The sequence below is a fragment of the Apteryx rowi genome, unplaced genomic scaffold, assembly GCF_003343035.1.
Source record: "Apteryx rowi isolate R43461 unplaced genomic scaffold, aptRow1 scaffold_368, whole genome shotgun sequence".
Classification (NCBI taxonomy): Eukaryota; Metazoa; Chordata; class Aves; order Apterygiformes; family Apterygidae; genus Apteryx; species Apteryx rowi.
The window spans coordinates 833,676-854,954 of record NW_020450174.1 but is presented as its reverse complement, the minus strand read 5'-3'; the positions used below and the strand labels follow the sequence as shown (position 1 = coordinate 854,954).

Sequence of the window (21,279 nt, the reverse complement as noted above, 5' to 3'; positions counted from 1 at the left end):
AGCTAAATCTAAACAGGTATACGCCATGGCCGAAAAGTATCATGAGAGTCTGGAGAAGAGGACAGCATCTATGCTTGGGTGCTCATGACAGTTCAGACCTTTTTCTCAAAGTGTCAAATTAACTTTTACTGTTCAAGAAAAATTACTTTCTGGGCTAGAGCTGGATAAGTGGTAGAAAGGGAAAAATCCCATTGAGAGCTGAAGACAAAAAGAAACTGGTATTCATCTTAACTCCATCATGTTTATTTGTTGTGACTTTTAACAAAGGGGGGGATTTAAATAGGCTAATTTTGAGAAACTGATAGTTTTTGGGGCACTTAAATTGATATTTAAGGAAACTGAAGGGGATTTTAGAAAATCTAGAAAAAGAGGCACCCATCAAAAAGGCATTAGTTCCTCTCAAAATTCTTGATCAAAAGGAGCTGGGGGTCTTGGCAGACATCAAGTTGAACAATGTGCCCTGACAGCAAAGAAGGCCAACACTACCCTGGGTGCATTAACAGGAGTGTAGCCTGTAGATCAAGGGAGGTGATTAACCTCTCCTACTCAGCACTTGCTAAGACTGTCTAGAATACCACATCCAGTTTTGCGCCCCTGCCACCCCCCCCCCCCAGAAAAAAAAAACAACCCAAAACCCCAAAACAAAAGCAGAAGAGACATTGATAACTAAGGCAAGTTCAGCAGAAGGCCACCGGACTGATCGTGTCCTGTGGTGAGGAGGGACCTGCGCTTGTTCAGCCTGGAGAAGGGAAGGCTTCAGGGGACCCAACAGCATCCTGCTAGTACCAAGAAGGAGGTTATTGAGAGGATGGAGCCTGGCTCTTCACAGTGGTGCATGGTGTAAGCACGAGGAGTAACGGAAGTATGTTGATGCAAGAGAGATTCAGAGTAGATACAAGGAAAAATCTTCTTTACCAAGGACAGACAAGGTGTGGAACAGGTTGCCCAGAGAAGTCATTCAGTCCCCATCCTTGAAGGTTTTCAAGACCCAACAGGATAAAGCCCTGAGCAACCTGACTGGACCTTACAGCTGATCTGCTTTGAACAGGGGGTTGAACTAGAGACCTCCTGAAGTCCCTTCCAACCTGAATTATCCTATAATCTTATGATCCTATGAAATTTTTTGTGGGACCATAACTATCTTTTCCTAACCCAAACCCACACCTATGTTACTGCAAAAATGCAGTGTTCTTTTTTTGAAAACCTCCTGTGTAGCACCTTCACTGTACCATGGTAAAGAATATGCATCTAGAAATATAAAAGGATATCAGTGAACATAATTCTCAGATCTTTGAAGATACCAAGAGCTGAGAAAACATCAGAAAACAAGACTGGGCACTTTGATCTTTTTAAAAATAAAAAACCTGAATAAACCTCTTTTTTCAGGGGACATATAAAGCATTTCTTTTTCTGGCCTCTGAATAGAACTGGAAACCAGCACTGAAATGCTCCAAATTATCTGTTCTGCAAGCAGAGAGCTCTCATTGTTATTTGCTGGAACACTCATTCATAGTGTGCTTTCCTTTTTCCCCTTCTAAGCAAGAGTGTTGTCTTTTATAGAGGACAGCACCTCCCAAAGCCCCTTGCCTCGTGTTTCCCTTAAAAGTATGACCTCTTTGAAAGACCCCATTGCATTTTCTGCACCAGTAGGAGCAGCAGGATCAGTCCTGCAAAAGAGCTGGGGTGGGCACAAACTGCATGTAATCAGGCAGGAATCACAAGCCTGGGTGACTGTGCCATGGTCACCTCTACTCACACAACCTTCCCAGCATCTTGCAACTCCAGCACATGGAAAAAAACAGTCATCTCTCCTTCCCATGGTGGCCCCCCCACAGTTGCCCTAACTCTGACTCAAACCAGTGTTGCACTCAGGATATATGGTTGCAGAATATGTACTTTTGCTTGAATTAGCTTGAGTCTCACTGCCTTTGTGAATGGTACTAATGAAGATGTGGTGAAATGAACTTCAGCACAAGCTCTCCAGGTCCTAGAGACCCCAGAAATGAACTCGAGTGACTAGGCTATACTTCCTCATCTTTGCTTTTGTTAGTGCTTGACCTAGCTTAGAAGACCAGACGAGGACAGCCAGGCTCCACTGACTCCTGTGTATGTGGCAAACACCTATTGTGATCCAATATGTGTGTGTTTAATTATATGCAAAAACTTAATTGAGCCAGATGAACTTAATTTTTATTGCTTTTATTGCTATAGTAACTGGATTTTTTAAAAAACTCTCTAGATTAAGGGTGTCATCCATGATGAGAGATGCTAGTAAATTTGCAGAACTGTTGCACCTTTTGAGGATATATAGCAGGGATGTTACAGTGTGTTCCTGAGAGAGGACATGGTTCCCATTATTCTGTAGGAGGAGTGAAACATCTGCTGGAATCTTTCTGTGGACGTACTGCCTGAACTAAAGGAAAGGCTAGAATTAATTACAAAGGGGTCTCAGAGATGACTGTTGCTGTTCTGAAGTTCCAATGCAGTAATGTAGTTGTTTGTTAGCTTGGTTTTATACCACTGTATGTAAATAGAACCCCCAAGAACCCAGGTAAATGCTCTGGGAAAGCCAGTAAATATAGTCTGACTTAGCGTTTCCCCTTTAAAGATGACAGTTTATCTAATGTGCACAATTCAGCATGATGAAAAATTTGGTCAAGTAGTCTTAGCTAACAGATTGACTTTAAACTACCACAGGCCTCAGCTGCCATATGAATGGCATGCACAGATGTCATCTGCTTCCATGCCCATGTATTCTCTCCATTAGGGTAGGTTAATGCAAAACCCAGGAATACCAAGGAAATTTCAGTCTAAGGTTTCCTTGAGACTGATTAATTTCCTCAGGAAGATTTGCTTTGCTTGCACTAACAGAAGTAGACCATTATTATTTCAGGGCCTAATGACAAGTTCAACCATTGGCATTAATAATGTAGTTTCAATATCTTGTTTGTTCCCACCTTGCTGCATTGAGATGTGTTTTGTGGTGTTAGAATTTATCCATTGCCTCTTTCATGTATGGAAAAGCCAAGAAGTTCTGAGCAGCAAGTGTGTGGCCTGGTCTCCTGTATGTGGAGCCTCTAGTGTCTGTGCAGGAGAAGATTGCTGTATCATTGCTTCCTTAGCAAGGGCACTGATTTCGTATATCCCCTTTCCCTGAAATCCATTTTCATTGAACTTGTAAGAGCTTTGTGTTTCGATCTTCTCCATCCTTCTGGCACATGCATTTTTTAAATCCTCCAGTGGTTTCAGTAGTTCTCAATTGCTTAAGCATCATTTCCTTAAAAAGCCAGATACTGGAGGTGCAAGGAATGCCAAGCTGAAGAACAAGGACTGGATTGGACAATGAAGCAGTAGACAAACCAGAGTTTGTCCACTATTTATATATATGATTAAAAGCATCATGAGAATCATGTAGGTGAAATTATTTCAGTTGACATCTAAGATGTTATAGCTTCCCTCCCTCCCTACACCCTCTACAATTTATTCTTAGTTAAACATCGAAGAGTTTCTTGGATCATAAATTCTGATTTGTTCCATAATGTATATTCCCCCTTATTTCTTTCAGTCTGATTTTAGACAACTTGTGGCAAATATTACACAGGTTATAGATTTCACTGTTGGGAAGATATTGATCCTGAATGCATCTCCTTGTTATTACATTGTATCTGTGCATGAGATATCAGTACATTTCATAATAGGCGCAGGCTTTCTGCACTTGTCTCAAATTCCAAAGACATTCATTTAGGACACAAATCTTAGGAAAAGCCCAGTTGGCCAACATATCTGTTGAACTAGAACGTTTTAAGATAGCTCTTTGTCTAGTCGTGTCAGTCGGGCTCGCTCCGCTGCTCTTCCTTTCCAGATCCATAGAATGGCTTGCTGACAGGGGATGTTTTTTTTCTTCACATGCAGAGATTTACTGCTGTGGGTTGCTGAGTGCCAGGAAAAGTGACTGCACAGGCCTACCTCCATCCATGCTGAACAACCCTGAAACTCCCCAGTCCAGAGGACAGTACAGAATAAAAATGAAGGGAAGCATGTCCTTGATCTGCTGGTACAATAAAGGGCACTTTCGTTTTCTGACTAATGCCTATTCACCGGTTCAACAAGGTAAGCAATGTTTCTACTGCTCATCTGGAAAGTGCACATGCTTTAAGTGACAAGGCAAGATGAGTCACTGAGTTTGATAATAAGCCTGAACAAAGCATTTGATCATAATATCCTGGATAAATGGTAGCGGTAGTGATCACTTCCCTTTTGCATCTTCCTACAGCTATTATTTTTTCCCACACAGAAATTAAAAGCCTAGTGCTAATGCAGCCTCCTTTGCTTGGACTGGTAGAGGCTATATCCTTTCAGGTATAAAGATTATATCTTTGCTGATGGTCAGAGAAGGGAAGAAGAGGGGTGTTGTTGTATAACACTATACTAGCCACATTTGCAAAGTGTCTTATAGGATTGCTGCTACAGAAATATTAATAAATGTCATAATGCACTTAGAACTCTGAGCAGATCCTACAATTAATTTATCATCTTATCCAGTAAAAACCTAGTCACAAGCAAATGTCTTTTTGCCAGAAGTAAATATGATTAAGACTTCCTGTTATATGTTAAATTGATTTTAGCAATTGATGAAAAGGAACCAAAACAGATAACTTGGATAACAAATAATTGGAGAGAGTTTCATGATGACTCATATCTTTTTCTTTTCAAAAGTATACAAATGTTTTTAAGAAGGTATGGAAACCTCTGTAAGATCCAGTATGACTAGTTAACTCTTTGAAACTTATCTTTCAGTGAAAATGTCACTTCAGTTTCTCTTCATTGTTGTTGTTTAGAGAGAAATATCTATAAAAGCATGTATTGTTTGAAAATGCCTAGAAGAACTACCTGAGACTAACCTAAACCCGTATATGTAAAGCTACCAATTCAAACGCATCTTGTTTGCTCATGTCCCAGATGTCTCCCACATACGCGTATGAATATCCAAAACCCGCCTGGATGCGATCCTGTGCAACGTGCTCTAGGTGACCCTGCTTGAGCAGGGGGGTTGGACTAGATCTCCAGAGGTCCCTTCCAACCTCAACCATTCTGTGATTCTGTGATATGCATATAGGCTAAAGGAGCAAAGCTGAGGGCTTGAACTTAACTTGGTAACATGGAGGGACTGATATCTGAGCACTGACTTTGAAAATACATACGTGAAGGAAAAATGACACTTCACTGATCCTGCTGAAGCCAGTACCTGGAGCAGTGTTACTCCATGTTTGCAGTCTCTGACTTGGGCATGGGGAGCATTCCAGTTCTGCTGTGCTAACAGGACCTTCTGCTAAGAGTGAATTAAACTGAAGGCATTAATGATGAGGATTTGTGCTGTTTCCCATGTGCGCTTTGCCAAGTTTAGATTATTCAGCTGCAGTGAATGGACCAAGGTCCTGCTAAGTGTCATGCTATCACAAAACTGTTGCCTTTGGGTATAATTCATAAACACTACTTAAAAGCCAGTTAGAAAAATATATTTTATGTAAATGTCAGTGTTAACTGCCACTTTAAAAAATAGTCTAAAAGCAGACTCTGAGGTGAATGTGGCTGGCAGTCTCCTTTACAAGTAGCCTACAGGGGTGTAAGGTTTTGTGCTTATGAATGACCTTGGCCCTGTCTTAGCTTCGACAGGATAGTATGTTGTGTATGTATGTGAGGTAGTTTAAGGTCCATTGATTAGGACCTGTGTGTGTGGTGGGCAAGACTTGTCCAATATATTGCTCACCAAATGCTGCCTGAGACAGTTGACATAGTTCACAGTGAATCAGAGCAGAAAACTGAGATTGGCTTTTTAGAGAGTTGCACTGGGGGGAAAAGAGTGTCTATGAAGATCTGAGAACAGATGGAGACACAGTAGGAAGACAGGAGACCAGATTGCCTGCCTCTAATTTGGCATCTCTGAAGTCAGTGCAGGAATGCTAGTTTAAGCCAACTTGAAGCTTGACCACCAAAGTCTCCTCCAAGTGATAGAGAGAAGGAGGAAGAGGAGGAATCTGTGCTCTTTGAGGCAAGTCTGTAGCACAGACAGGCTGAGCAAGTGTGTTAAATAGGAGAGGAAGTAGGGATGAACTGGAATAAAACCCACACTGGGTATTTGGACAGGGACAGGTGCCAGTGGGATTGTCTGACAACTAACTGTATGTATGTTGACTGTAAGTGCTATTGGGGGTGGTGGAGGCCATGAAGAAAAGACCTACAAAAAAAAAGGCAAGAAATGGTCAAGACAAGACTTAAGGTGAGAACAGAGGTGGCTGTAACAAATAATGGGCTAGTTATTGCAATTTAAAGGAAAGTGGAAAAGGTAAATTTTGCATGTACCTTGAGTGCACCCAAGCTAGAGGCACCAGGAGGACAGTGCACTTGTCAGAGATGATCTATGAATACTATTCTTAGATGCAGCATGTTGTTTATTATGGATGTTTTGAACCAGTGTGTCATAATACATCATCACATATGCTAAGGGATGAATCTTATTCATTTAGTCTTGCAAAAATAAGTAAATTGCTTACTCTACTATCAAGTATGAAGCTTCTACCTAGAACAAAATTTTATGGGGTTTTTAATTTCCTTTTAGCAGTAACTTGAGTTGAATTTTCCCTTGTGCCTCTACTACAGAGGTACTGAGAAGCCATAAGAGATGGGGACCCCCAGAGATAGGAAAAAAAAAAAAAAAAAAAGGTGATCATCATTCTAAAGCGGGTGATAGCTGTTCCAGAACTCCCAGTCTGTGCAACATGGATGCATTTTGTTTTTCCCCTCTACATCTGGAGGCTGCATTCCCTCCATTTCCAGGACTTTGTTCTAGACATATCTACAATCTTTTCTATTTTTTGCACAAAGACAACTGGAATGGGCAGCCATCCTACTTGGGGAAACTTGGGAAATCCTGGGCTTTTTGACTTGCAGTAGGGAGCCGGGATATCTCAGGGCCCCTGGTGCTGGGGGACCAGGGTCCTGGTTGCCAAGTAGGGTTCCCAGCCCACCACAATTCGCTGGAAATCTCACAGCTTAGGCAGCCCTGCAGACCTGGAAGCAGAGGTTCCTTTGCAAGCTGTGAGGGAGTTGGGCTGCTTTCTTCCAAACATCCTAGGCTTTGGCAAAAACTTGTTATAAACAGGATCTTTTTGAGAAGCAGCCCAGCTTTCACAGATGTTCTTCACCAACCAGCTCTACTTAAAAGCTAAATGGACAATGGCTAAGGATAGGAAAGGAAGCTTGGGCCACATAAGCAGAGGGTGAGGACTAAAGAGCTGCAAATGGCATGTTGGCATCCCACAGGCAACTTGTGGTGGTAGGAGGTAGAAAAAGGCTTGACACTTGTTAGGGATATGGACAAGACAGAAAGATAAAGTGAGACCAGAGGGGAGCATGGAGAGTAGCTGGAGAGGAGATAATGCTAAAGATGAGAACACTTGGGACAGAGAAAGAGAATCAGGAGTCAGTTACACAAAACAGCCTCCTGACATAGCCTCTGCCTAAGGCCACAGCTTCCCTAGGGAGCTCTAGTTAGCTTCTCCTTGCTGTCTGTGCCTTTTCTCCCCCACTCCCCCCTTAAAGACCATGCAACTGGAACAAGAAAGATGGTAAATGTTGTGGAGACGTCGCAGTTGTATAAAACAGTTGCGTAAGTCCCTGTGTGGTTCTCAGCCCAGGAGGAGCTGAAGCGAGGATTGATTGTCTGTCTGACAAATTAGTTTCCTGAAAAATTGAGAGATAGGCCCAGAATTGGAAAGTCTGGGGAAAGAGGCATAACATTAAAAAAAACCAAAACAAAACAGAGAAGCTTAAAAGTACAATCAGAGATGCTTAGGATTTTGACCTTAAGCTTCCCTGTGTCCTTTGTGAGAATTCATTCAGGGTACTGTGTCCAAGTATGGTGAGAATGGGGATCAGGCCAGTGGGGGCTCTAATGTGAAGGTGTTGAATATTAGACCTAGTACAGTCCTAACTGTCTGCAGTTCTGATACAGAGCTGTAGCAAATTGAAGTCCTGAAAAATAGCCATACAACACTTGGAATGTGCAGTGCCCCCTTTTTTTTTTATATTACATTACAAAAGCTCAGAGCCTGCCAAGGTGGATGCAAGTGCTGATATTACTGAGCCTTCATTTTAAAAAGCCACAATTTTAGCTGCTAAAATCATGGATTGGTGTAAAATAAGTTATTATGGAAATAAACATGTATATGCCTTAATCTGCCTGCTTACCTCATTTGCGGTCATATGTCCTAGGCTTTGCCTGACAAGCATATAGGTTAGAAACTTAGAAATAACCTCCCAAAATCTGAGCTAATCAATCATCTCAATCCAAGCACTGTGTTTTTAAAGGAAAAAGAAAAACCAAAAAGCTGATGCCTTCAGCTGTGGCAGTGTGGTGGTCAGCAGCCTGCACCGCTTCCAGCCCGCAGGGAAAGGCAGGCAGGGGCTGCAGCGTGGGCACTGTGTTGCCCTGGAGCGCTGCCAGGGAAGGGAACAGAGTGATACTGGGGGAGGACCAGGAGGGGAAATAGCTCATCGGATGTGCTGTGAGTCAGCTTGCTTGGGATTGCTTGCCACAGAGACCTGCAGCTAGGCACTACCCAGCTTCAGCAGTTGCCTCCTGGGAGAGGTGGCCTATGGCTGCAAAACAAGCCTAGGAAAGGCTATAAAAATAATGTGCATGTAAAGCTATTTATGTTCCCGAAACAAAAGTATGTTACATGGAAAATAACAGAAAATGAGAGGGAGTATGTGGTGCCCACATAGCTGCCATCACACTGCATTTTTAAGGACTGTGATTAGAAAACAAAGGAAATTTAAATTCTCTAAAGGGAGGGGGGGAGAAGAGAGAGTAGGAGATTCTTTATAACGCACTGGCACCAGGAACATAGTCACCCTTTCCTGACCTGCCCAGGTGGGATAGTAAGTGATTTTGCAGCACCAGTGCAACAGGCTGATGCTGATCAACCCTCTTTTCTCATGCTGCTGACTAGATGTTTTTTAGAACTATGTCAGTAAAGTGTTCAAAAAAAAAAAGGGGGGGGAGTCCATAATAAGTATGAAGGTTTTAAAAGATTTATTCATTCAATTATGTTTTCTCTTCCCCATGGGCTGCATTTACACCCCATTTGGGGGGGTGCACAGGTGAAGGGAGAGAGCTGAAAAATATAGAGGTGACATTTTTTTGGACTCATGAAAAAATCTGACTTTAAAGACCCTGAATAAATTGCTGCATGGCTCAGATGTAATGGGACATTTAGTATGTGTCATATGTCTCACTTCAAAATAGAGCCTACCAGTGAGGACAACACAGGGGGCTTGGCAGAGATAATGGATGGAATGAGACTTCCAGCTGAAGGAATGAAATGGTGAAATCTGTAATCAAAATGTGAGGTGCATTTTAGGGATGATTGTAAAAGAGTTGGCAGAAGCAAGCCAAAGGGCAAATTTGAAGCCTTGAGAAGTCAGAAAGTCCAGACTTGTATTTGTACTGAAACAATGCTGAGGAAGGAGCCAGCCAAACTTGTGCCTCTTGAAACCTGGAGAAAAATATTGTTGTTCTGGGGTGGGGAACAGGGATTCCCCACTAGGCAATGCACCACAGACAGTAGCTTGTAGAGCTAACTAGCAAACCCTGCAGGGAAATGAAGTCAAAACGTAGGGAACAGACTGCTTAATAAAGTACCACAAGTACTTCCCTCCTACAAGCAGCTTCCCCCTTGATGGGGAAAGCATGAAGGACAGGAAGAATAAAGCAGAGAAGACCTAAGGGGGCAGGCTGTTGTTAACAGCTATGGTGGGGTCAGAGGGGAAGATGAGAGAAGGCAAACAAGTGTTAATGTAATGTCGGAGAGCAATGGGCTCATATATACTGTTGTAGTGTTGGAGAAGGCTGGGTCAAAGAAGCACCATGTGTGGGAACTGGGCCTCTTCTCAGATGAACCTGCTCTAAGCACCACATCTTCTTCTATGCTGAGACTGTTTGGTCTGCAGCTACCAGTGACTTGTTGCCTTTCTGCAGTAGGCAGATTATCACCCACCTCAGGTGAGCTGAAATCTAGCCAGCTGACCAGGCAGGAGGGGAAACATCACTTGCAGAAAAAGAAGTGTGTGCTTAGCTCCCTTGAATGGCCAAAGGGTATGTCTGAGCTCTGGCTTCCCTCAGCAGTGAACAGGTTTCCTCTCAGTACAGAGAAGCAGCGCGGTGGTTGGGGATCCTTCAGGTTGCCCACTAGCCTCACCTCAGACACAGCAGCAGGAGCAAACTGGCAAAACTGGCAGCAGTTACTCCCAAGATATTTCCAGAGCCAGAATTTTTATCTTAATTCCAGTAGTTCCTGTAGACTCAGCTAGCCTCAGAGAAGATGACTTCTTGCATCCTGCAAGGGAACTGCTATTCCTCACAAGCCTCTACCGTCAGAGTGTAAAAAGCTGTGCTGGATATGTAGTAAGAACCTACAGGAGTGCATGCAGCTAATCCCATACTCTCTTGCAAAATCTGATTTACCTGCTCAGCATAAGTAGCTGTATTGGTGCAATAAGAAGGGTCATACATTCACTGTCAGAACTGGAGTTGGGGAAAGAGTCCAAAAAGATGGACCTTTAATTGGCTTTTTCCATTCAGCTACAGTGGTACAGTCACTTTAACAGAGGTACTGCACACCTGGGAACCAACCCACAGAGGGAAGAGTGGGCAGCTGGCACTGCAACAGAAAAGAAAACAAGTTATGACCAGCACAGCTGGTCCAAAAAACAAAAGTCATGCTGATAAGCAGAGGCTGGCTGTTATTGCATACTTGAGCCCAAGCTGTTCTTTGGGGTATCTTAATAAATCTTTTAATCTTTTAATAATCTAATATTTTTTTAACTACTAGACCTGTCATGTAGATTTTAAACTGTTATGTTTTTAATTGATGCAGGAGTTATAATTAAGAGAAAAAGCGGAGAAATTCCATGCCCATTGGCAGTTGAAGCGTTTGCTGCTCACCTTAGCTATATCTGCAAATACGACGACAAATACAGCAAGTAAGTGCGTGAACGCATGTGTGTATTTCATTCCTTCCCCATGGCTGGAGTGTTTGAGGTTCTCCGGATTGAGCTGCAGCTGAGGGCCCAATCCTGTCTTCACTGAATTCATCTCTAACAAAACTCGCGATCAAAAACTGGCTCTGCAAAAGGAAGAGAGTTGCATTGCTAGCCATACTGCAGAGAATCTGTGTAGGAGTGAAGAGATGAATGAGTAGTTCTCATTAAGCACATTGCATTTTTTTTACCCCTTGCCTTTCACCTTTTGAATAGTCTCCTAAGCTGTGCTAGTATTATTTTGGATCTCCCTGCCAATCCACCAGTCAAGAAAAAAGTTATTAGACCTATCTTCTATGCATTTTGTAAATGACTTGTAAGAAGAGTTGGAAAGATGATGAACCAGCAGGCTGGTGTTCTTGGCCACATCAAATTTGAGGCTAAATCAAGGTTTCAGCAAGGGTCTACCAGCCCCAAAAGTTTTTCAGGCTACCTCAGCTCTCCCCTTCTATAAGCAGATGGTGTTTAGGTGATTACCTGTCACAGTGACATTTGTGTCTCCTTGAACCAGAAGATAAGGATGTTCAGTTTTGGATGCAATGCTGATCTAGATGAGCTGTGAGAGCAGAATGCAGATCTTTTGTCTCCTGGATTCCAGTTGGGGTCCTCATTGTTAGCTCTTAATGTAGTAGGGAGAAGTGGAAACAAGTAAGAATAGTCATGGGGAAGGCATGGCTATGGGACTAGCAATGAGGTGCAGAAGATTTCAAGAACTAGAAACTGAGAAGAGACAGACAAAGCAGCAAGGATTCTCTAAGTCAGTTCTTAGCAAGGCAGCAAGAATTCAGTAGAAGAAGAAATAAAAAAGGAGGAGCAGTTGCTGGAGACCAATGTTGGGAATCTGATCTGAAGAAATACAGAAAAAAAGAGATGATGTAGTAGAATTATATTTAAAAAGTGAAAGTAGAAAAGTGGGAAATCATATGACTGAGGAGAAGATTCTGGTAGTCCTAGAATTAGTCAGAACCTAAATAAAAGGTTGTCAGTCCTTCCTAGTTCTTCTGCCTTATGGAGAGATGTTCCACATACCAGCACTGCACGCTCTAGATCTACCCCCACATCCTCCCACTTGCTGTTAACAATAGCAGAAATCATTCTTTGCCTGCAAAAGAGATAAATGAGAGGAGAAGCATCAGCAGTCTTGCCTAAATTGTAACCTAATGTGCCTGCGGATTTTTTTTTTTTTTTTTTAAGTTACAATCTGAAGAGATTCAGACCCGCAGCTCCCATCGTTTGGGCGTTTGTCACTAGGAGCCTGTACTGGCACTCTTGCTTACATGCAGTGATACAGAGGTAATAGTGTTGCTGAGGTTTTGGTTCTGAGAGCAAGGGAGTGCTCTCAGAAATTTCCAAAAATGAGGAGACAAACAACTTAACCATAAACAGCTGTCACATATATTGTACAAAATTCCTGTAGACAATACTTGCATTTGGCAGAAAGTCTTGCGCCTGCTTCCTCTTTGGGACTGCAGACTCTTTGTCTATGGGTTATTTCTTGCCTCTCAGCTGAAAGTGTTTGACTGAATGCTTTCCCCCTCACCCCTTTTTCTCTTGACTTTACAGGTATTTCATTTCTCATAAACCAAACAAGACCTGGCAACAAGTATTCTGGTTTGCCATCAGCATCACTATAAACAATGCCTACATCCTCTACAAAATGTCAGAGGCCTATCATGTGACAAGGTATAGCCGTGCACAGTTTGGTGAAAGACTTGTAAAGGAGCTTCTGGGCTTGGAAGACACCTCACCTTCCCATTGACGCATTGTTCATTGTGGCACAGGCAGGGGGTGGAGGGTAAGCAGACAAAAATACCACATCTGGAATGGTAAAGGAACTTGTGACACCACCAGTGCTGTCCTTATCCAAAAATGCCAAGTGATGTCACTAGAGAGGTGGAACCTTTGTTCCTAGTAGCAGTTGGATGTAAACATGTCCTACAGAAAGTGCCACAAGAAAAGCTGACACAAAATTGCATATGTGAATGCCCTGTGGGTATCTGTACACCAGAAAAGGACTTAAATTAGTCATTTCTCAGTACTACTTGTTGAACAGGGTCATCTTGTAAAGTTCCTCCTGGGCTAAGAGCTTGTCATAAGCTGACATAGCTTGGAAGTCCCAGGTGAGCATTACAGAAAACGCTATACCTTAGTTGGAGTTACTCGACTCTGGGACAAGCAATGTAAGTCTGTACCATGGGCTGTGGTTGAGAGCAGCTACCACCTTGTAAGGAATCATTGCTGTCCTCACAATGTGCTAAAAGAAACAGTTCGGATTTACAAACACTTAAGCAAGCGTCTTGACAAACAAAACTTTTAAAGGCAGGCAGCCAAGAACTGGTAAAGACTTTTTTTTTTTTWAATTAATGTAAGGCAATTGGATCCCAGTTAGAAGAGCAAAATTAGGAGAAACCAAATACTTCGGTGAATTTAAAATGTGAAAACATGATACTGATTTTTTTTTTTTAATGGGATGAAACTTATTTTGTGCACAAACAAACAGTGGGTGAAGTAATATTGCCTCACACCTTAACTTCCACAGCCAATATACAGGTGAGAAATCAGAAAATAACAATTAAATTTTTTCTTGATTTCAGCTGTATCTTAAATGTTGCTTAAAAATCTAATGAGATGGACTGTTAAGTTTTTATGAACAACTTTCTTTTCCTTTTGTAAATGTCAAGACTTTTTTGGTTCACTTTAGAACTTCATCTGGCACACAGTTGGCAGGAACAAAGTAATTCACTAATAGCAGTGTGTTTTGCATTATCACTGCAGGGTTTTCTGTAGGAATTCTTCTCATTAGAATTCAAGACTTGTCATAGTAGTTGTAATTTCACAGATTACATGTTTAGCAAAATAACATAGGCGTTTTGTTTTACAAAAAGAAAAAAGTCCAGGTGCAAACAGATGTTAAATCTCACTGAAACAGAGCAAACCCAAACAGTTTGCCTGTTCTGAGTAACACTGCAGAGGATGAGCATCATCATGAGCCGGTGCCCATGGCTGAAGCTCCATGGCTGGGTGCTCTTGATGGAATCTGAAGGCTGCTAACACTTGGGAAAACAATGAAGAGAGAGGTATGACTGGAACAGGCAAGAATTGACACAGAGATGAAACAGTGCCCTTCCCTCTACACTTTATCAATTTGCGGCCCTCAACTCAATCAACAAAAAAACACCCTCTATAGTTTAAAGCTTAGCAGTGATGGAAACAAACTGAATTGCATTAACTTACAGGGCACAAACTACATAGCTACTTTTTGTTGACAGTTTGGACCCACTCTGCTGAAAACAAAGCCCTTTCTCTGCATGAAGGATGCAGGGTCAGACTTTGACAGGGTGGATGCTGTCTGTTTGGGCTTAAAGGACCTGACTTGTTTTAGTTCCCCAAGCTTGGCATTTACTGAAGTGTTTTACAGAAGAATGACTCAGGCTGCTTCAAGAGGAATGGAGTGATTGCTTTATTTCCTTATCAGTGTAAACCTCACCAGGTTATATGTATCTTTCTGGCAAAAGGCAATAGAGGGAAACACACATGAACTTGAGAACTCCCCTAATTTCATCATTAGGGCTATCAGGTATGCCGAGGCATTGTGCAAATGCATATTATGTAAATTACTACAGAACAAGAATCCACCAGTGGTTAGTAAATTATTGGCTAGTCCAAAGAGCATTCTTGCACTGACATCCCATTCTTTCCACCGAACTCTTACTTTTAGGAGTAGACTTAAACAGCGCTCATCTGGTTTAAGCAGAAGTAAGGGAATAAGACCTAGTTCCACAGTGACTTGCAGAATAACCTGGAGCTTGTCCCATGCTTTCTGCTCTGCCTGCCACCCACACAACGTACAGCAGTGCAGTACTAACCTAAGCACCCCTTTTCTCTTCTCAGCCTGCAAGGTTTCCACATAGGGAATGAGTATGAGACAGGCCTGCTAGCCTCCAAAAGAAGGGAAGGGTTTGTACTGCTCTAGACCATGGCAATGCCAGGCTGCCTAGGAGCCCAAGGATTTATTCAAAGGCAGAGAGGGGCTAGAGGCATRGGGGGGGAAAAAAAAAAGTTCAGCAATATATACCCCACAGGTTCCTTTCCTAGGAAATGCCACACAGGTGGCTGAAGGCAGGTTATCTTTAGCTCCCTGCTTCAGACGGTGCCGGCCTATATTACAACAGAGAGAGTAGTTACAAGTTCATTATGTCCTGTAAGTTAAGATGGGAGTCAAAATTAGGGCAGTGAGGAAAGGTCTGGCTGGAATGCTGCTATTCTGACAGCCTGAATGAACAGTAGCTGCAGGGACTGGATGCAACTTTATTGCATTCCCCTGTAATGCCAGTGCATTTGCAAGGTGCATGTGCCCCAGCAGAGCTGGAGAGGGTTGCAGGACCTCCCAGGAGCCACCTTGCACTTCTGAGTCTGTGTCATACCCAACTGAGCCAGGTCTAGGGCCCTTTGCCAATTGGTGCACGTCTGTATATGCTAAAAGGCTTGGATCTTGGCCATCCCCTACAGAAAATGCCTTTTCTTTTTCAGGTGACAGTAGGTTCAAGGCCTTGGAATGTTTGGTTTTCCACTAACTTCTTCTGTTAATTATATGGTTTACTTGAGCTAAAATTATTGAGGTCCAAGCTTATTGCCTCAGGGACTGGGTCCTGAGTAGTTTTCCCTAGAATTGGTGTAGACAGGGGATTACACAGTGGCTGACTATTACAGGGAAGATGCTTTAGTCTCCTTTGTAAAGGAGAAAAGACAAAAATTATAGCTTTGCAATGAACTTAATTTCCTTAGCCTTAACCATTCTGCATCACTTTGAGCTGGTGCCCCAAACATGTACAAGCATTCCATAAATAAGCAAAAATATTTATATATATTTATATATACAAAATACCTGAATTCTGCCTTTTGAAGCTAACAAACAAAAGCCACCAAAGCATAATCTATATCCATAGACGACTGTTCCACCTTAACTTCTCCATTTATTGATGAGGAGGAGAAAGGGGTGGGAAAAGTTAGGGTTTCTCCATATTGAAAAAAGCATCTTGCACTTTCTCTAAGTTACTACAAACTAGGCAAAGTAATTAAGGAAGAACTTCACTCATTTTAGAAAAGCAAAATTTGTTAACTACAGCTCAGATTCTGTAATATTTCCTTTACGGCAAACTGGCTTTTAAAGATTTGGTTCCCCACCTGCTTATAAGCCTAGAGCTTCCCTCTAGTTAAAGGAAAAAAAAAAAGAAAAAAAAAAAAGAGGGAGTTTAGTCCCAAAGTAGTGCAGGAATGTTTAGTTATAGTGTGTGTGCGCATGTGTGTATGTTAGTTGTGTAATGGCTTGTGAAATGATACCGAGTTGGAGAGTAATTTCTTTTGTATCCTTAGGACAATCTGGGTAAGAGATCTTAAAGCTCAGCAGTAGTTAAAAGACAGTGGAAATACCAACCAGCTCAGAGGAACTTCTCTGAATTTTTCCAGAAAGAAAAAAGTATGAAGTTGGAATAGACAAGGGATCTGAGAGGTTTATTTCTCTCCTGCTGAACTGGGTTTTCATTCAATATGTACTTTTATTTATCCATAGCATGCAAACTTTGTTTCAAAGAACTGAGAACATAGTGAGACCGACCACCTTCTATACACAGTACTACATTCAAGGAATTTATGTCCCGCCATAATCCATTCTTGGAAAACCAGTCTTTTCCCAGTGTGTAATGTAACACTCACTAGAGCTTAAAAGCCCCTGTGAAATGGTTTCCACTGCTGTCTTTGTCCAAGCTGAAAAATGCTTCAAGGGCTTGCAGAAACTCTGCCACTTTTTATTTCAGCCCATTTGTGCACTACATGAAGGCACAGTTTAATGAAATCTATTCTCTGATTTCCCTTCCTATTCTCTAACTCCAGCCCTTTTTCATTTAAAAAGTAGTCCTAGACCCCCAATTTATAGAAGTCTCAGTGTCACAGATAGGTAAAACTTTGTTTTTGTAAGACACTTCCTGTAGAAAAACTGCTTTAGTTGTTTCCAGGCTGACATTAAGGCAACTCAAAACACCATTCTCATTCTTCACCTTCAGCTACTTTTACAGGGCTTTCCCCTCTCCCCCCACCTCCGTCAAAGAGTTTTTTTTTCTTCTAACATTTATTTAATAGATTGTCTTGAGCTGATGGGTAGTGAAAGAAGCCTCCATTAGCTCAATCTTAAATGTCTTAAAGAGAGTCCACTAGTCCTAGAGCTGATTTTAGTGATGAATGGAGGATTATGCTGCACTGATAATTCTGCATCTCTGTGCTACTTTCCATGCAAGATTGGAAAGTGCTTTAACAACCTCAGTACTCATGAGAGGTCATTATACCTTTATAATGCTCCTCAAATAGGACCTTCCCCTTCCATAATTGGACACTGAGGCACAACACACGTAAACATGCCGTGGAGCTGGAAAGGGGAATTTGCGCTTCCTGCTGATAAAGCCCATGCTCTGAATTTTCAGTGACTTGCTTTTTGTTCAAATGCACTTTTTACAGTTAGAACTGAAAGCACACCACACATCACCCTGTTTTGGAGTAAGGGCTGTAGGATTTCAGCATCACATGTTCTTTACGCCTTATAGGTCTGAGTCAAAACCAAGTTGCACTGAACGTAAGAGAAAACTCTGGATAAAATGTAGCAGCCCAATCTAGGTAGAAAAGCTTAGAGGAGACATATGGAGAATCTGAAGCTCCATTATAATTCAATAAGCAGTGCAAAATTCAGGCAGAAATAATTACTGTGACTATCCTAAGAGAAGTCATCTAGGTTTAGACTAAATAAGAGTCTTCCATCTATCTCTGTTATGGAGTTTGCTATGGCGCTTTCTTGCTACTAGGACTGATGTGAGATTAGCTGTTTGTACAACAAGAACTCATCTCAATCTGGTTGAGAAATGAACATTCAAGTGTCAAAGGAACATCAGCAGTGTTTTACAAAGGCAAGGAACTCTACTGCAAGTTGAAAACACATATATATTTGGCCTGCCATTAACCAGGATACTTACGATATGTATGATATGATACAGATCATCCTGTCATCTGCTTGAATGCAAGCCTATCAACAGTGCTACTTGATATATATTCCTTCTTGTAAAATTTCTTCCCAAACTTTTCTTTGTTCCCAGAAGCATTATGAACTAGAGCTGGAAAAAAACCTGTACCATCATCTCACTCTTGTGGAAGGGTTAAGAATATTTGTGCTTTGTCAGCTGGGTCTCTTTCTTTTCTTAGGAGATTGTTCTGTGTCTTCAGAAATCTAGCTGTGATGAACTTTCCTGACATAATGCTTTTCTTTGCTTTCCCCATTCCATGCATTTAGACCATATCCAAATCATCTTGCTAGTTGTTGGTCAGTCTGGAAGAGGTGACAACACAGAGTTGGCCTTTCAGTTTATTTTTATGGCATTACTTTGCTGACTTTTTCTGCTATTTTGCAGTTCTCCAGATGAAATGGGGTATTGTTTCTGAAAACCTATACTAATTGCCATCACTGTGAAGGTGTTGCCTGTTTCACCCCATTAGTGTTGCCCCATCAGGTTCATATGGGCCCAAGACAGATATCAGCAGTACCATCCCCAGTGCTCCCCATTAGAATGGCTGTCAGCTCTAGATCGCTGTCAGAGGGGCTTTTGACATAGTCTCTGTGTATTTGTTTTAAAACCCCTTTCCACTCTCACCACTCTGATGGTTCTGGTGAACAACTATTAGGTATCATGAAAAGACCTTAAGTGGAAAATCCCTTTTGTAATTGCTTGTATTTGATGTCAAGGTGGTCCATAAAATGTGTAGCGCAAAAAATTTATCCATGAAAACACTACTCTGCAAAAGTGCTCATTTGATGCAACTGCAACAATCCTTGAATGTGTTGGGGAATCTGGATGAAGAACCTAGTTGTAAAGGACCATAACCCCATCACGCAGGGCTGCAACGTCCTGTACCTGATTGGATAAACAGATGGCAGAGAGAGGAGTGTAATTTGGGATCCAAGCTCCTTGGACAGACAGACTTCAGGGAAAGGTGAGCTAGAGATGGCCAAGTTAGTGTCGTACCCTTGTCATGACAGGGACTTTGGAAGGAGCAAAGCTTAAGCTCTGCTAGGCAAAGGAAAGGCCAGATCCATAAGAATTTGCCCATAACCCTGGCAAATCTGTTTTTAAAAAGAAGCTAGCAAATGCTTTCATTGTACAGTGTGCTCTGGATTTCAAATGGAGCATTTCCCCTTTTTCACCAATAGCAAAAGTCCTAGAAACAATAAAACAAAGCCCAGTACGCTAGGTTCATCCATCCAGAATTCCAACCCACTTGGTGACAAAGTAACTTCAGGCTGGTGTTCTCCAATTAATCTGTGTCAAGGTGTGTGTAAAAAGTGACTACTGGAAAACTCACACCTCACTATGAAACCAAGTTACTCATTTGATGGAAAACAAAGTGCAAGTCTATTGGACTTACTTTTGCAACCGAGATGTTTCTTCTGTTCATAAGCCAAGTCTTTGCCTGGCATTCTGATACAGAAATTGAAAATAAATTTACCCTATGTTCTGGGGTGAGATTAGAGACAGCAAAACTAAGTAATGCAAATTAATCTGATACAGTATAGGTGGAGCTAATCACCACAGTCTGATGTAATGAAGAGTTTAAGAGGAACTGCACATTTGAGGAGGCAGAGGAAGGGTTCAGAGGTTGGGAATGCAAATGGAGAGAAGCTGGACGATCACATCTAAATCTCATCTTTCCAGCATGTGTACTGCCCCTGCTCTGTCCCAGCATTTGAATTTAAAAGAAAAGGAAGTTTAACACAACTAGTCAGCAAAGCTGTCTTAGCTACATAAACCATCATAAGTCACCTCACTCCATGCCTTTGCTTATACTATCCATCTTCAGTAGTCATAGACCTTGGCGTCAAAGTACTGCTGCATGTTGGCACAGCATGGAGATGACAGTTTGGAGAAATGCCACCGCAGAAACAGGAACAATGGGAATTCCAGAAAAGGAATTTTCCCAGCTACATTCTTTTTAAATATATTTTTAAAATGTGCAACTTATATTTCATCAAATGAAGCGACTGTACCAAACAGAGATAGGCCTTAGCTGTCCAAGTGCTTTCAAAATGACTCCATTGGGTTGTGCTCACAACATAAACGAATGCAATTTTGCTGCAGAGTTCCATATTCCTTACAATTCTACAGACTTCTGTTGGAAATGTAAATTCTAGAGTTAAATCATACACTGCAATTGCTTTATTTTTTCCCTGTTTTCTTTCAAAACTTTTCAGAGCAATTTTATAACAGCCAAGTCTTTCAGGAAATACATGTGCGTGACCTCTTCGCAGGAAGTGATCCACAACTGTATTTCTGCATGGGACAGGGAACTACTTTTGTGACACTGGTTTTGTTCTACACAAAGGCACGCTTGCAATAAATTTTTACAGATTTTGTACACCATGAGCTAAATTCTGAGTTCCAAAAATGTGAAGTGTGGCAACAATAACAACAAAATGGATTTATAGTATCACTCTGATATCTTGTCATGTGATTTTATTTCCTCAACAAAGTTTGTTTACAATCAACAACAACTTTGAAATACAGTCAGATATATTACTGGTTGCTTTTCTGTCTTGTTCTTTTCTAGTGTTTTGGGGGAAGACATTTGGCAATCCTTTGTGTGCATAGGTGAAAGGATATCAAGAACACTGCTAGAGAAATTTCATGTTCTCACTCTAAGACCATTAGAAGCAAAAACCTGAAATCTTTATCCAGCCTCTCCTTTCACTGAGTATAAAGGGTGTTTGCTTCATAAAAAACAAGTAAAAAGCGAGTGCTTAAGCCTTTCAATGTGGTCTGCTCACAGACATAGAAAAGGGGACTCCCACGCCACCACCACACACACACACACACACACACACACACACACGTGCACACACACATGCATGCGCGCACACACACACACACACACACACAGTTTCCCAGCCACCCCAGCAGCACTGCATCACCAGAGCAGCGAGGGGGCAAACACAAGGATGCAAGCTGTTGGCCCAGGTCTCATGGTTGTCTGTACTGAAGAGTACCAGTCCTTTAGTATTATCACTCCGACTCTTCCTTGAAATGTTTGCACCACTGAGGGTACCCACCAAAACTGTGACCTGCGTGCCAAATGCGTGGTGTTTGCAGA

General features: G+C 41.8%; 1 protein-coding gene across 2 annotated transcripts in view; it reads left to right on the top strand.

Annotated features, from left to right (window-relative positions):
* PGBD5 (piggyBac transposable element derived 5) overlaps window positions 1–20,696 on the top strand; it is a 64,125-nt gene extending 43,429 nt beyond the window's left edge. Inside the window, exons 5-8 of one of the 2 annotated variants that reach the window (XM_026073419.1) lie at window positions 3,913–4,110; window positions 10,938–11,043; window positions 12,664–12,783; window positions 20,384–20,696. In XM_026073419.1, the coding sequence (XP_025929204.1) occupies window positions 3,913–4,110; window positions 10,938–11,043; window positions 12,664–12,783; window positions 20,384–20,396 (437 nt within the window). In that variant the 3' untranslated portion in view covers window positions 20,397–20,696. Of the gene's footprint in view, window positions 1–3,912; window positions 4,111–10,937; window positions 11,044–12,663; window positions 12,860–20,383 lie in introns of those variants that run through there. The other variant, XM_026073418.1, reaches the window with a different exon arrangement.
* Window positions 20,697–21,279: the final 583 nt, after the last annotated feature.